The following is a 17,730-nucleotide window of genomic DNA, read 5'->3' on the forward strand; positions in this document are numbered from 1 at the left end:
CTCAAAAAAAAATATATATATATATATATATATATTTATCAAGGACCACTTATAGCATTTCTTTGATTCTTTCTCTTTTTCATTATTAATTTTTATTAGGATTTATAGAATTTCTTCTACAATAGAAGAATAAACACTTCGAGCTTGTGTATAGGGATGGGCAATTGGAAAATTGGAAGGCCTACACAAGCGAGATCTGCAAAGTAATGCTATGGCTCTATTAGCACTCAATAGCTATAACAGAACACCCATTTGCTCAATTAAATCTATACAACGTCAAGGATTAAACACTTTAGGATGAACTATGGATACTCAACTAATTGGTTAGGATCGGCCATGTATAATTTTTCTCTCCATTCTTTGCTACCTTTTTTTTTTTTTTTTTGAGAAAGGCATTCTATTCTACATTTTTTTTTTTTTTTTTTAGGGAAGCATTCTTTTCTACTTAAAGTTATACTCTTTATCACTTCTTTAATTGATGTCTTTTTTTATTATTTTACTTATCTTATTTTTGTCTTCCTCTACCTTTTTTTGTTCCCTCAACTTCGAGCATGACCAAACTACTTCAAACAACTCTTTCTCATTTTTTCATCAATAGGATTATCCCCTATTTTTAAGTAGATTTTTTCCTTTCAAATCTTATCTTTTTATGTATTTTTACTTATATAATCTACGAAAACATGCAAATAGAGTCTCTCCATATATATACGTTCTAGCTTATAGGACTATATCAAGACATTACGTTAAGATTGATGTTTATACTTTACGTAGGGCCAATACTTGACATTCTGTCTTTAGATTTTCAACTTATAGTCATGCGCAGCGTGAGAAAGGTTTGATGAAGGGTGTGCTTATTGTCGTCAATCTCAGCCGTGATTAATATTAAATGCACCCAATGATTTGAATTTTGATGTCTATATAGAAGTTCAAAATAGATTGGGCTTGTGGATGTCCATTCTACTTTGCTGGTAACAATAAAACAGCAGAAAAGCAATCAAATCATCAGGTTACAATCAAATCATCCGAGATACATAAGAGCAAATATGTCTCAATTGCAACAAAATAAAAATTATGTGCTATTTTTTTTTTTTTTAATTATTAAAATTTTCGGTCTAGTGTAAGGCCAAATCATCAAAACAGTTCATTTTTCATTTTCTCCAAAGTCAAATCAAATGTTTAGAAACTGAAACACAAATACGCTTCCACATCCAAATTAACCTCTTTGATTTGAGCATACTTCCAATAACCTTGACAACCGTTTCTTTTTAAGTTGTCAATCATTATCCACTCTAAAATGCTAGTATAAAATCTTGGTATGGCATGAATCCAGGGAAAGCAATGCCGTAGTTCCTCGATTGCCTGTAATCCACCGAGCAATAAGATCTCAATTGGCCTGAAACAAAGATAAAATGAAACAAGAGAATGTTGGAGGCAAAAAAAAAAAAGACTCTAGATTTGAAATTTTTGAACATAGTTGTGCTCAAACATTTCGTAAATGAGGCTTATTTTGAATGTGAAATACAAACCTTGCATTCATAAAAGCACATACAGATGGGAGAGGAGCAATGCAACCTAGACAAATGTGAATTACATACAAGAATTCTAAAGAGCTACACACTATGGTAGCCTCCCCTTCCCCAATCCCTCTCTATATCTAAGGGTTGAAGTTCATACACAGTTGTTTGTATTACACTTTACAACAAAAGAGCCTAATTACAAGAAACAATCTAAAAATCTGATCATACCAATTACAAGCACTGCCTTGCAAAAATATTGGCATTATTTATATTTGATTAATCAAGCAATTCTCATGACTTCCGAGATAACAATGGCTCCAATTGAGGGTCACTGTCCTTCGAAGTTAAAGGATTTTGGCTGCCCGACTCCAAAACAGAAACTGACACATCCTCCCCTCTCTGTCTCAATAACCTCTGAAACAAGGTCGGCTTATCATCAAGTAAAGGACCTGGTGTCTTAGACGTTTCTTTTAAGCTCTGAACATGCTGAAGGCATACTTGAACAGCATCATGCACTCTCACGAAGTACCACTCTTTACCAATCAGCTCTACAACACCAGATCTAGATAAGGTGAGCAGAACTTCGCGGTTTGGATTGGAAATGGCAATCTGCAAAGATCCAAGATGCAGCCAATGACATTATGGTATCAAGAGATTCCAAAAGAAAACATTTATAAAGTTCAACAAGAGGGGCACTGAACCTGGATGTCCCGTAATTTGTACTCCTGATACAAGTCCTTCAAAGCCTGAACAGCACTGGAGTCTATATATGTCACAGCTGCAATAACAATAAGAAAATTTTGGAATGTAAATATAGGAACCTAATTTTGATGAATTATGTGAGCAAATTTGGTAGGCATAGTGGAGACTAAGGAAGATAAAAGAGTTTATACTGTCCATAACTCACTTTGAACTGGCAATCAATGAGGGAGGACAATCCAAGGTATTCGTAATAGAAAATTATTTATGTTAACAACTCATAATAATTAATATCTAGTCACATCATTAAAAATTTCCAAGCATTAAGCATCTGAGACTATGCTGGTACTGTAACCTTCATATGAACCACATTACTAGCATGCGGTTTTTATTGAGGAACTAATTAACTTCATGACGTAAAAAGATCTTGTGAATTTTGCAGTATAGGAAACCACCCAACAAATAAAAGCTTTAGAGGAAGCAATTAAAAGCTTTAGAGGATCACATGTAAAACAGAACTTCAGATGGAAGCAATTAAATCAAAAAATTGTATAGTTTATATAAACCATTTTCAACTCTTTCCTTCAACAGCGAATATTTCTTGCTTCAATAAAGAGTTTCTTCTTCTTTTTTGGCTTCAATAAAGAGTTGAAAAATATAAACACTTATTTTTTTTAGCATAATATGAAATATTCTTACCAAAAAAAAAGGGAAAATACAGAATACATCTAACATCTTTACAGTGGATATGACTAAAATCTAATAGAACGTAAAGCCGATGAGTAAAGACTTACGTGCCAACTCTATAATGACAAAATAAATTCTTTCAACTTCTGGCCCACGACTGGTAGATCTATCAACATCAACTTCATATTCCCGTAGCCTGACAGAGAACATATGATTGGCTTAAATACTAATTTTTTTAACTTAGAGAAATTGGCAACCACTACTCAACTGTGATATAAGCAAATATGAATTAACACAAGTACAATGGGAAAGCCAGTGTTATCGAATTTGATCAATATAAGAAAGCATGATTCTTTACCTGTCTTTTATGTAACTAATATTTGCAAAATATATAGGAGCATCAATCCGAACAATCACAATTCCATTGTATGTATATGCTTCAGGATACTGTTTACTGTTTCTATAAACAGTGGTGCCAGGAAGACGGCCCAAGACAGCTGCAATGCACCCCAAAATAAAACTTAGAAGATTTCAGGTATCAGTATACCTGAGTTCAGAGTATTCAAAATTGAAGCTAAATACAATTGCAAACAGAAACTATGCCAGCATTGAGCTCCAGCTTTATTTATATACCAAACACACAAACTAGGGAAACAAACTTTCCAGAACCAGAGGCCCCTAAGGAATTATGTCTTTTGGACAGAGAAGGAAGTGGTTAAGAAATCTGACTCAACAATGTTTATTAAAAACATGAGGATGTAAATTTAAGAAGCTGCTAACAAGAAATGAGAAATAAGATTGCTGCAGTTGATAACAAAGAGTAGAAGGCTTGATCAACAAAAATATCAAAAATTAAATTTATAGAAATAAAAAGACAACAACAATAATGAATACTGACTATACCACATATTAAAAACACAAAGCAAGCATATGCATAATATGCTCTAATAAAAGGAGCACCATGGCTCGTGTAAAATACGCATAGACCCATGATAAAATAAAGCCACTTACCAATATGTGGATTTGCTGATTCATGGATAACAAAAGCAAGCGAAGCACCAACCTACAGTTTCAAAAACATTTTAAAATCGTTAAGACTAAAGATGTATTTTTTCCAGGTTCATAGAGACAATCGTGCAATACAAACCCGCTTTTATATAAGGTATATTTACCAGCCTTCTCTAGGTTACACTAATTCAAATATCGCCAGATTGTTACAAACTAACATAGCAAACTGCTTCAAGTACTCACCCCAACAAGGACACCAATCTCAATACCAAGGAACAATGTTGTAATGCAAGTAATGGTCCAAAGAAGAAAATCTTTCTTATCTACTCGCCATAAAAAAATAGCCTCATTATAATCCACCTGGAATAATACATCCAAACAAAAAAGTAAAGAGTTGTGATCTGAACATGGTAACTGGTGGTAACCAGTTCTAGTCTTGAAGAATGTCAACACATACTGCAAAACACTACATTCAATGTCTAACCAAAAAAAAAAAAAAAAAAGGAAACTGATGATGTAAACACCCTCATCAATAAACATCCTTAGCATGGAATTATAGAATACTCACCAGACCCATTACAGCAGAGATCACAATGGCAGCGAGAACACACTGAGATCACAGAGAACACAGATCCCACAGTTAATATTCCAAATAAAGCACTCCTTAAAAGTTTGAAAGTAAGAGTAGATTTATAAAATAAATAGATAAATACATAAAAACCCAGAAACCAGCAGTGAAGGTATGATCTCATGTTTTATAAAATACTTCACTAGGCCACAGATTCTATAACAATAGAATAACAACAATAAGCCTTAGTACCAAAATTTGGGGTCGGCTATGGATCCTTGACAAAGTAGATTTGGTAGGCCATATGAATTCTTTTTCTCCATTCTATCCTATTTAAAGTCATGCTTTTTGTTACTCCCCTAGTTGACATGTCTTTTTAATTACTTCTACTAATGTTATTTTTGGCCTTCCTCTACCTTTTTTCGTTCCCTCAACTTGGATCGACTCACTCTCTTACCAGTTCATTACTCGCACTCCTTTGAACATTACCAAACCATCTCAAGCGACTCTCCCTCATCTTTTTGGATTCTATAACAATCCACTGATAATTTAATAAGCAAACTATTTTGTTCCATTATAGGAGAAGATATGGTGGAATATGCTATCAAGTGGAATTTACAACTTACAATCCCAACTGAGAAAAGAAATGTATTATAGTAGAAACAAACCTGGGGTATATATTCAAACAATGGAGTCAAAAATAAAAGGGCACAGCCCATTATGATTGCTGTAACAATTCCAGCTAAGCCAGTTTTTGCTCCACTTTCATGATTCACAGCAGACCTGGAAAAGGAACCTGCATTCAAAATACATGAACATACTTTTATAAACAGGACATTATATCAAAAAATTTGTTATAAAAGAATTACAAAAAAAATGAAATGGATAATTTCTGTCAACATTCAGTTAATTTTTAATCTCGGACTCATGTTTGCAGCTCTTAGAACCTCACAGAAGTATCACCTGTGGTGGGGTATGATGAAAAGAATGAACCAATAACGTTGGCTACTCCAAGACCAAACAACTGTTTCAAACAGATAGAAGATTTATTAGAAATTTCTTTGCTCAAAATAATGATTACATAATGTCCTATTACTAAAAATACTAATTACCATCATAAAAGACCTTTCACAACCCAGTTCTTCCCTCCACGGCCACCCCCCCCCCCCTTTTTCTCCCCTGGGAATGCACCCATGCGCACACAATACAGCATTCATTTTTAAAATAAATAATAATGTTTAGTATGCAAACTTCCATAACCAATGCAAATACAAAGTTCATATCTTTATCATCTTTTATTACGTTGAGTAATGCATTCCTATGAATTAAAAATGGTTAATATGTAGCACATTGATATCCAAAGCACCATATGATAAACAAGTTCATGATACCAATTTCAGTGCATCCACAACTATTCTTATTTGAAACTTCTCATTTTAATTTATTGGGGCAAAAGTGGGGGAAAAAAAAACAAAACAAACAAACAAAAAAAATGGGAGATCTGTAGTAAAAGATGCAGAGAATAAAAAAATGGTACTTTTTATGAAGAAAGAGAAGTTCATTGTCATAACAAAGAGACCAGGTATTCAGTCCGTTAATCCCACTGATGAAAAATTTATCTATTGCTGAAACTTCAGTCCCCAATTCAATGTTGTCACCCCTTTTTAGCTCATTACGCAAGTAGTAGAAAAATAGAACACAATGTTGACATCATTCTTGTAATATGAGCATCTACTTACATATTTGTAGTTAAAACTTCATTCCTATTAACCAATAAAATTATTCAACCACATGAAACATAGCAAGGACATGCTTCAAAAACAAAAATTTACCATGAAGATTAAATAAAAGCATGCTTTCAAAAGTTAAGATTTGAGCCCCAATTGTTCCAAATGGTTCCAAATGGTTCATGCAACAAATGTTTGAAAACCCCATGGAAAAATTAGATATTATACTGCTATAAAAAGCAGAACACGAGCATGTTTCTGTTTTTTTCTTTTTTTCTTTGGAAGGAATAAGTTTGTTTGTATATGCTTCACAGTAATGACGTCATGATTAAGCCAACAAATTATTTTGAAAAGAATGTCATGCAATATTTAACATTATCCAAGTTGGATGCACGCACAAACACATACAAATGCACACCCACACAATGTGCAGACCTTCATGCTTAAGCCGGCAAATATTTAGGAAAAAAAAAGTCATGCACCAAAGACACACACATGCACACCCACACAGTGTGCAGACCTTCATGCTTAAGCCAGCAAATATTTTGAAAAAAAAGTCATGCACCAAAGACACAGGCACACAACATTTCCATTTTCATTTTTTTTTTTTTAGAAGCATTACCTCTTGATTTGAATCCAACTCATACCCATTCTTTGCTGCTAATGCTTTTGCAATCCCCACAGATTCCTAGATTTCAATAAAAAAATATGTATATATATATTTGTAAATACAGTAGTAATAAAACTAAAATATTACAGGAGTAATAATTAACATAACTTGTCTTACCAGTATAGCTACACCAGTTATGAGAGCTGCAGTAGGAATCAAAGACAATGCATACCCAAAACTTTTAGGTATAGAAAATTTTGGAAGGCCCTGAGGTATATCTCCTACCTAAAACAGCACCAAGAATCTTTTATCAGTCATGTTAAAAATATATGCCTAAGTTATATAGGACACATCTTTCATGAAAGAACATAAAGACAACTAAATGGAACATACAAAACATATATGAATAATTGACAAGCAATTTTAACTTAAGATTTCTGTTTTCCACAAGTTTACGTTATTGGTTTGGATTCCAATCCCTCCACTTCTTCTCTCCAAAAACATCCATTTTCCATCTCAAACCTCTGTGAACAGATTGCATATTGACGTAGGTGCTTCTCATACTCAATGCATTCTTTGCCAAAATTATATTTTAGTTAATTTTTCTCCACAACTTGTAGAGGATACAATAGAAGCTTTGAATGATCAGAGGAAAAAATTATTACTTGTTTTAATACTAAAGTGAAAGCAAATGCATGTTTATAAGCAGAAGTTTGGGGTTCTGTTTTCTCCCTATCTCCAGCACACTTGTACATGCATACTATTATCTCAGAAAGTATCATAATGACATTTTTTTTTTGATAAGAAGAAAATAATACTAATAAGGGAAAAGACATGAGAATACAAAAGGTTTATGGTAGTGAACAAAAAGACACAAGCAGCCACTAAGAAAAACTAATAGACGAAAGGAATTCCATAAGGGTAAAACAATTCAAAAAACCCCAACACCGAGACCAATCAAAGAGGGTCCGTTGGCACAAATCTAATAACTGAACCACAGTTTTCCCCTTATCCTCAAAAGAACACCGATTTCGTTCAGTCCAAATAGTCCACATTAAACCGCCTGGAACCAAATTCCAAATATCGGAACTATGCTTCCCAAGCCAATGGTACCAACAAAATAATAAGTCTGCTACTGAACCTGGCATGACCTAATCGATCCCAAACAACCGAAGCATATAAGTCCACAAAGAATGAGCTATCGGACAAAAAAGTAACAGGTGATCCACAGATTCTTCATTACAACAGCACATACAACAACGATTCGCCAAAGGGCAACCACGAAGCATAAGGTTATCCAAGGTTAGAATCTGACCATGAGCTGCTGTCCACATGAAAAAAGCCACCCTTTTAGGAACCTTGACTTTCCAAATGCCCTACCAAGGGAAAGTGGAAGGAGCTGCGTTTCGAATCTTATGATAAAAAGACCGAATGTCAAACTTCCCACTTCCATTAAGACCCCAACGAAGCCTGTCACCCCCATCACCCCTAGGAATCCGGGTTTGGATGAAATGAAGAAGGGAATAAGAAGCCGCTAACTCCCAATCATTGAAATCCCTAAAAAAGCTTAAACTCCACACTCTGTCGTTATCACTCACTGCAGGGCTTAACACTTCAGAAACATAGGCTTCTTTATTGGCAGAACACAAAAATAACTAGGGATAAAGAATTTTAAGAGGGACATCCCCAATCCATTTGTCATGCCAAAAAAGAATACGAGAGTCATCCCCCACAACAAAAGATAAATGCTTAGCAAAACTTTCCCACCCTTCACTAATACTCCGCCATAAACCACAACCATAAGCCCTTCTGCAAACTCTAGAGCACCAACCCCCTTTCCCCTCCCCATATTTTATGGCTATGACCCTCCGCCATAGATGAGTGATTTCATGGCCAAACCTCCAAAGCCATTTCCCTAATAGGGCCTAATTAAAAAAGGCCAAATTCCGAATTCCCAAACCACCCAACTCGCGCGATAAACAAACCTTTTCCTAAGCCACCAATGGATATTTGAAACACTCAACTGAAGAACCCCACAAAAAATTCCTCTAAATACATTCCAATCTAGTCGCCACAGCTTTAGAGATGGTAAAAAGGGAAAGATAATAAGTCGGAAGGCTTGAAAGGGTACTTTTCAACAAAGTGAGTCTACCACCCTTTGACAAATAAAGCCGCTTCCAACCTGAACCTCTCAAGAATCGGATTCCAAATAGCGGCTGTTTTATACAAAGAACCCAGTGGCATACCCAAGTAAATTATAGGCAAACTGCCCACCCTGCACTAAAGAATATTAGCCAAAGAGTGGATATTGCTCACCTCCCCAATAGGGACAATCTCACTTTTCCCCACATTCACCTTTAAACCAGTGAAAGCTTGAAAACAGGTCAAAACCAACCTAATGGAAAAGATCTGCTCTCTAAAAGCATCGCAAAAAAGAATAGTATCATCAACAAATAATAGGTGAGAAATAGGAATACCAATATGATTATTAGGACCCACATGAAAACCTTGAATGAGACCACCTTCCTCAGTTTTCTTCAGGATACGACTTAAAACCTCCATGATCAAAAGGAATAGGAGGGATGACAGTGGGTCATCTTGTCTTAGACCTCTAGAGCTACCAAAGAAACCAGTAGGAGATCCATTAACCAAAACTGAGAAACGAACGGTAGTGATGCAAGTCTTTAGCCAACTCCTCCATCTACCCCCAAAACCCATCCTCTCCAACAGATAAAACAAAGAGTCCCAATTCACATGATCATAAGCTTTCTCGATGTCTAACTTACACACCACCCCTGGAGCACGACACTTCAGTCTACTGTCTAAACATTCGTTAGCAATAAGCACTGAGTCCAAAATCTGCCTGCCACCAACAAAAGAATTTTGTGGCTCCGAAATGAGTTTATCCAACACCAACCTCAATCTGTTAGCCAAAACTTTAGACAATAGCTTATACACACTACCCACTAAACTGATCGGCCGAAAATCTTTGATTTTCAAAGCATTATTCTTCTTGGGAATCAAAGAAAGAAAAGAAGCATTGAGAAACCGTTCAAACTTTGAGCTCCTATGGAAATGATCAAAAAATGCCATAACATCTGATTCCACTACTTTCTAGCATTTTTGAAAAAATGTCATAGTAAAACCATCAGGACCTGGGGCTTTATCACCCTCCATCTCTTGAAGAACCTTAACTACTTCCTCCTTAGAAAAATCCCTCTCTAGAACAAGTCACTCATCCTCCTCAATACAAGCAAACTCTAAACCATCCATTGAAGGGCGCCAAGTGTCTGACTCAGTGTACAAACTCCGATAAAACTGAACCACCTTAGACCGCACCACTTCCTCATCCTCATAGAGAACACCATCCACCTCTATACCCCGAATATGGTTAGTTCTTCTATGGGAGTTAGCAACCCGATGAAAAAAACGAGTATTATTGTCCTCCTCCTTCACAAATAATATCCGGGATTTTTGTCTCCAATAGATCTCCTTCAGAGAGGCAAGATGGGCAACCTCACTTTTAATCTAACATCGCCTAGTTTGATCCTCCTGAGAAAGGCCTAACAAGTCCTCCCTAGCATCCAAACCCAACAATTCAGATAAAAGACATTTCTTCCTAAAAGACAGATCCCCAAATTCCTCCTTATTCCACTTTTTCAAATCTTCTTTTAGAGCTTTTAATTTACGAGCCAAAATAAAGCTTGGAGTACCTACAAAGCAATACCCATTCCACCATTGCCAAACCCTCTCTACAAAACCTTCTTCTTTCAACCACATATTCTCAAACTTAAAGGCACTACGACCTTTATTAACACTACCGGCCACCACCAAAAGAGGGCAATGGTCAGAAACAACACGAGGGAGTACCCTTTGAGACACATCTTTATATAGCTCATATTAAAGTTCTAGTGCCGGTGTAATAAAATTCGTTTAATTATAACTTTTGACATCTAGTTTATCTAATCAACACATTGTGATGAAACTAGAGACCCAAAATGGTTCTTCTTTTCCAAGCCTTTTCAATTCCCTGTATAATGATATTGTTAGAATAATGGTTAAATGATTAACTTAACTCTTTCCTACCAGCTTAAACTTAATTATAACTTTTGACATCTAGTTTATCTAATCAACACATTGTGATGAAACTAGAGACCCAAAATGGTTCTTCTTTTCCAAGCCTTTTCAATTCCCTGTATAATGATATTGTTAGAATAATGGTTAAATGATTAACTTAACTCTTTCCTACCAGCTTAAACTTTTAGGATAAGTGATAATTTATCATAGTATCAGAAGTAGTCCTAAGTTGGAACTATCTCCACTCTATTTCCCATATAAAAAGTTAAAAATCTCATGTCTTGAGCCACACTTATAAGGACTAGTCAAAGGGTGTGTTCAAATAATAGTTAAATAATTAATTTACCATTTACTAACAGTTTAAGCTTTTGGAATCAAGTGATAGTTTGATAAATTCACAAAAACAATGTAGTAGATGCAACAATGTAAGTTTCTAAATAAAAAATACAACCATTCATCGTATTCTTCATAAAACACATTTGCTATTAGATGTGGTTTAATCACCATACAAAGTTATTTAACATCACTAAAAACAAGGAGGTACTCAGTACACAAAGCTCCCACTTTTACGGGTCTAGTGGACTAAAATTATAGTTTCAAGAATCAATTTAATAAACCCATCAAATAGTCGTAAATTCCAATTTTTCAATTCCAAAAGCTAATCAATGAAAAGATAATTTCTACAATTGACTCTTCAATATTTCATTGGTAATTGCTAATTACACATCACTCAATAGGTTTTGAACCATGACCTCACTGTAATCTCTTCTTTATGGAAGGAGAAAGTAACATTTGAGCTAAAGCTCCTTAAAAATCGTTCTTCGATATTAATCTGTGCTTGGTTCCCTGTAAAAATTTATTTTATTTATTTTCATTTTTTGATAACCAATAATTACAAGTGAAATGTTGTAGCATGTTAGACATTATCCCTAAAATTAAGCTCTAGAAAATACAATTTCATCATGTTGGAAAAGAAGTGAAAGATATGTTTCTGTAGGAAAAAAGGAATCTGAACTTCTAATTATCTAGTCAATTTTGATCCAAATTATGTAGATGAAAATTTCATAGATGTTTAGCAGATTATTTTTTGATGGTGGATTGGTGAATGCTAATTTCTGGTTGACATTACGTGAGCAAACATAAAATGTAGTCTTTAGTTCATTATTCTAGATCCATGACCATTTACTAGATTCAATACCTAAAGATTAAAAGTGAGTCTAATATATGCCATTCTCACCAAAGATATGGAAGCTGGATGAAATATTTTCACGAAAGTTGTACCCAAAACGACTGCTGTGAGGGGACCTGCAGCTCTAAGGAATCGCAAGTACTTCCTTGATTTTCCCTACACATGAAATACCAAAATCATAAGTAAATTCCTGTTGAAGACTAATCTTCCTTCAAAACAAAGACAATAATAAACTCATACCAGGTGCTTCATGATCACAAGTATCGCAAGAATGATGGATCCCATTACAAAAGGGGGCCATGAAAACTACAAAAGGAAAAACCTGTTGTAGTTAAAAAAGGAATTGATAAGTGAATATAACAGGCAACTTAGATGACTGTCAAATGAATACCTTAGCATGGGAAATATTCAGTTATGCATATTGAATGGCTACCATGGTTAGTTAGATAATATTGCAGAGTGAAGTTGCCAAGGTACTGATGGAAACTAACCATAAAGTAAATTACACCCATTTTCCCTTTTTTCAACTCAGTTTCGCTTCCTATTTTGTAATTTCATATTTCAAACCAACTTCTACTACAACTTTTAAAGTCAAAAACTAGGTTTGACCTGATTTGCCTTACATCCAAGCTTTTCCTGAAAGCCTCCACATCTCATCTTAGGCAAAATATATATACATATATATATATATATATATATAAATGAGATGGGTTAGAGTTGCACCTTTTCTACACCATTAGATTTAAGTAGATCTAATGGTCAAAAAAGGGAACTCATTAATGCTGGTTACCGCCTCATTTATTATCCCTTATTTATGAATTTCCATACCTGGCTCTACTCCCAAAACATTCTCACATTCTCTCTCTAGCATCATCTGCTCTCTCCTCCTATGTACCCTCTCATGGCCCAAATCTGAATCTTTCTCCTCCACTGCCCCCAACACAAATTCCACCTCCATGGCCATAGGGTGCGTTACCGATGGCAAAAAAAGCCACAACCACCAGACACCAATATTACCTTCTATAAGGTTTGTGGGTTTTCCTTTCTTGATACTAAAAAGGCTAATAGACATTGTTAAATTTTTTATGGGACATAAAAGCTTTCAATTTTTATTATTGATACCACACATACACTTCTTAAAAAGATCTAAAGCTCTTTTCTGGTTGTGCATTCTTGTTTTGGTGTTACACGTAGCAATTTAATTTGTAAAAGGTTTGAGGTTCTAGCCTTCCACATTTTGTAGCTCTCTATGGACTTTCTGCCTTTGTTGTTTCCATCTTAGACATTGTTAAATTGTCACTTGTCACAACCAAAAAAGAGCTTTAGATCTTTTTAAGAAGTGTATGTGTGGTAACAATAATAAAAATTGAAAGCTTTTGAGTCCCATAAAAAATTTAACAATGTCTATTATTAATGTTGGGCAGCAGCAGCTTTTTTCACTATCAGTGACCCACCCTATGGCTGTGGAGGTGGAATTTGCGTCGGGAGCGGTGAAGGAGAAAGATTCAAATTTGGGCCATGAAAGGGTGCATAAGAGGAGAGAGCAGATGAGGCTAGAGAGACAATGTAAGCACGTTTTGAGAGTAGAGACAGGTATGGAAATGTAAATAGGGAGATAATAAATGAGGTGGTAATCAGCAATAATGAGTTTTTTTTTTTTACCGCTAGATCTTACACCAGATGTAACTTGAACCTATCTATATATATAATCTCAAATTTTTGACGGCCTTCTATTGGTTTACAAACCAATGACTGCAATGGTTTTCTTCAATTATACATTGTCTCTAATCTAGTACATTCTTCTACAAAAGAGCAAATATGTACAGAAAAGGTACTGAAATTTTTAAATCGTTTGTGTTAAATAAATCTTACAAATAGAAATATACGATTTCACTCAATAGAACATGCAGAACTTTAAACTTTCTATTTGAACTCTGGTATCAACTTGTTAGTAGTTAGTATAAACCAACTCATAAAGTATTTAATCAAAGAAAAGGGCAAAATCAACATTTCTACTGAAGATGCAGAGATATGAATAAACTAATATGCAAAGGGTATACCACCGCATCCAAAGCATACCCCATCTGCTCCAGCTATGATACTCTCAATCAATGGCACAATCTTGCTACTCCGTACTATATCATAGCCCAGAAAGTATTTTGCTTGAGATAGGGCAATTACAACAGCTGAAGCACTTGTAAAGCCAGAAATTACAGAGTGGCTGATGAAACGAATAAGCCACCCCAGCCTGAAAGTTCAAAGAATAGATGCATTAGTTATAAAAGGCATCAAAATATCAGAGTGTATATTTATTAAAATAAATCAGAAAATTGGAGAATAGCTATTATTATAACAACTATTTGTTCTTAAGAAAAACTAAATGTGTTTATCAAAAAAATAAAAACTAAATCTCAAATAACAAAGGTTAGGAACCATGCAAATCCTCAACCCCTGCCTCACTGTTAAAAAAAGAAAAGACAAGCTGGATGCTTAGTGGTCGGTTTATGTAATAATATAATACAAACAAATTTAGAAAATGCCATCTATCTAACAAAGATTCTCTAAACTCCAAATGTTCCTCCTCATGAGATAAAAAAGGTCATTATACAGCTTAAGAATTATGTTTGGTAATATCATGACCCACACAAGCAAAGAATCAAAATTGGTGTATAAGATATATTGTTATATATGAACAAAATAGTCAACAAATTCAGCACAAATTTAATGCTGTAACTTATTCCATGAAGAGAATGATAAGCAGAACCTTAAGAGCCCCATTATGCATTCCAGTATCCCAACCATAAGCGCCAATAATATTGCAAGTTCTGTGTATAACTCATCAGATGAATCAACAATTCCACCTAAGACATTGGAGACCAGGAGAGAAACCAGAGCCACAGGACCAACTGCAAGCTGACGAGATGACCCAAAGATGGCGTACACAAATAAAGGCACAAAACCAGAGTCTGCCTTACAAAATCAAGTCACAATCCCAAAATTAAATAAGCAGATATGATATAGATATAAGGACACAATTCAGATATTTATGTGAAGTACTAAGGTATTTTTTTTTATAGATGTAAAGTAATGAGGTATGATAAAATAACAATTTTCTGTATGAAAATTTAATCATAATTAATGTATGCCAAATATGCAAAACTGTCAGTGCATCATCAAGTAGAAGTACAGTAGAGCCAAATCAAATATCAAAGTTCAAAACTTTACAATTTTACCAGAAAGTATTTTCCATTCTAATAAACTCAACTCAAACTGAACAAGGCCAGATACATGGATCTTATTTTTACCATTCACCCTTTCAATTTTAATGTCTCTCACCTCTTACATCTTAAAAAAATTGATAATTCAACTGTTACAACAAGTGGGGGAGAGGGAATTTGAACCTTGGTTCTCCTCATAAAGAGACCAAATAATGCCACTAAGCTATAAAGCTCTTGGCTGCATCTTTAAAAATTATAATCTTTCTACTCATGATTTTAACTCTTTCACCTCCCCAACTTGAAACCATCTGAATATAATTGCCAAAATGGATAAAGACAATATTTCTTGCAAATGAGTAATAGCTAAAATGGCATTTCTCCCTCTTATAAGAATAAGTGGAGGGTAAGGTCCCAGATTCAAAACCCATTGCTTACATGTGTAACTTACGAAAAGAAAATTCAAGACAATATTTCTCAATACTCTCAATAAAAAAGAAACTCATAAATTTTAGTTACATGAGATTTGGTTATGCACTTACAAAGTCCATATATTGGATCAAGCCCAGCTAATTTTGCATAAGACATTGCCTGTCATTCACAAGAAACAGTCAAAAAATTGAACTTGCACCCAATACATGTAATTAAAATATGTGAGTAAATTAGTTTAAAATAAAAAATAAATAAAGATGCTTCACGGGTTTGCCTAACCAATCAACAATAATCCAAGTGCTTAACACATCCCAACCAAATCTCAAGTCAAAGCAGTGCCAACTTTTCTAAACCATAATTAGTTTAAAAATTACAGTCATCATTTCGTTCAAAAAAACAAAGAAATTACAGTCATCATCATAATCTTTTGACACGGGTCTGTAATAGTGAATAAACAGTAATCAAAACTTAATTTTAAAAAAGCAAAAATAAATTATGAAAAATCATCCATACCTATGAAAATTAGCCTAAACCATATCATATATCATATCAAACCCAAAAAATAAAAATAAATAAATAAATAATTCTGATTTTCCAACATATGAACTTTTCACTTATTTCAACGTCAATTATGACAAGTGGAATATGACTTTGGACAAAATCGCCGACTTGAATCGTAGAAATCTGTCCAATCATCAACAGTTAAAGTGCTCAAAAACGATGAAAATCATATACTACTCCGTTTGGATTCCGAGAAAAAAAAAAAGCAATATAATTTCCAGTAATTTCATTATTCTCAATAAATAAAAAAGGATTATAAAGAACAATCCAGCTTTAATTAAGCTGAGACCGAACAAAATAAATTCAATACGAAATTCTCTCCTCTGTCTTTTTCCTTCAATTTTCTCATCAACCAAACAGGAAAAAAAAAATACACAAATTTTAGTGCTTAACTCTACCAACCAAATCAACAACAAACATGTTCAAAACGATGAAAATCATAAAACACTCCGTTTGGTTCCCGAGAAATCACAGGAAAGAAAAAAAAAATGATCATGAAGCAAGAGTCCAGCTTAGTTGAAATTGAATACGAAACTCTCTCTAATTTCTTTTTCCTCGATTTTCTCATCATCCAAACAGAAACTAAAAAGTATTTCAGAAGAACAAGAGAGAGAGAGAGAGAGAAGGATCACCTGCGGGACGAGCATGACGCCGACGGTGGTACCGGACATGAGATCGACCTGCAAGTACTCTCTCCATTTGTAAGTCCGAATCCAACGGTAACAAGGGAGGAAGAGCTCGATCCAATTGTGCCAACTCATTCGCCGAACCTTCGTCTTCCACTTCGAGAAAAGCGCGCTAAGAAAAGAACCCGAACCCGAGCCCGAGCCCGAACCCGAACTCGAACTCGCCGTGTTCGGGTGCAGCAAGGGAATGATCTTGACGGGTCGGGTCAACGTCGTCGCCATCGAACTGTTGGAATTCGAGTCGCCGGAATCCGCGAGGTTCGGAGCGCTGGGCGATGCGTACGTTATCTCCATGCGCACCACCGGCGCATAATAGTAAGTTAGTAACTGTATATGATAGAGTGTGTGTGTGACCGTGTGAGTTTGTGGTGTATCTATTAAAGCGAAAAATATCTCTGTGGTTGGCTCGCTTCGCTGCGTCTTTTTGAGAGTCTGGGATTTTTGGGTGGGCGAGAATGGTCCCGGTCTTTTTGCTTTTATGATGTACACGACAAAGTTTATTACAACAACCAGACTTTTGGTTACTTTAGTTTTAGTTTTACCGGCAAATCAATTGGCATTTAGACATGTTTGCTTCTCTTTGCAATGGCTAATATATATATATATATATATATATATATATATTGTACAGTGGCTCTTTGCCAATTTAATCTAGTCCTCAGAAAAATATTTTATTGAAAATAAAATAATTAATTGTTTTAACGGCTATTTCTTTTATTTCCAATAAAATAGGGTCAAAATTTTTCTAAAATAG

At 34.8% G+C, this 17,730-nt stretch overlaps 1 protein-coding gene across 2 annotated transcripts; it reads right to left on the reverse strand.

The window, feature by feature from the left end:
• Nucleotides 1–1,479: 1,479 nt before the first annotated feature.
• LOC115955324 (sulfate transporter 4.1, chloroplastic-like) lies at nt 1,480–17,483 on the reverse strand. Of its 2 annotated transcripts, none has more exons than XM_031073415.1 (17): nt 16,923–17,483; nt 15,840–15,888; nt 14,847–15,048; nt 14,162–14,330; nt 12,323–12,388; nt 12,131–12,238; nt 6,994–7,101; nt 6,829–6,894; nt 5,443–5,503; nt 5,148–5,275; nt 4,480–4,521; nt 4,155–4,271; nt 3,915–3,966; nt 3,262–3,400; nt 3,011–3,099; nt 2,219–2,295; nt 1,480–2,126 (listed from the first exon to the last, which is right to left on the reverse strand). In XM_031073415.1, the coding sequence occupies exons 1-17, from the start codon at nt 17,268–17,270 to the stop codon at nt 1,809–1,811; spliced, it is 2,139 nt and encodes a 712-aa protein (XP_030929275.1). In that variant the 5' UTR covers nt 17,271–17,483; the 3' UTR covers nt 1,480–1,808. The 2 variants fall into 2 exon arrangements, with proteins under 2 accessions (XP_030929275.1, XP_030929276.1); XM_031073416.1 differs by having other exon boundaries at nt 14,847–15,052; nt 16,923–16,956.
• Between the last annotated feature and the right edge of the window lie 247 nt (nt 17,484–17,730).

The sequence above is a fragment of the Quercus lobata genome, chromosome 8 (assembly GCF_001633185.2).
Source record: "Quercus lobata isolate SW786 chromosome 8, ValleyOak3.0 Primary Assembly, whole genome shotgun sequence".
In the NCBI taxonomy this organism is placed as follows: domain Eukaryota; kingdom Viridiplantae; phylum Streptophyta; class Magnoliopsida; order Fagales; family Fagaceae; genus Quercus; species Quercus lobata.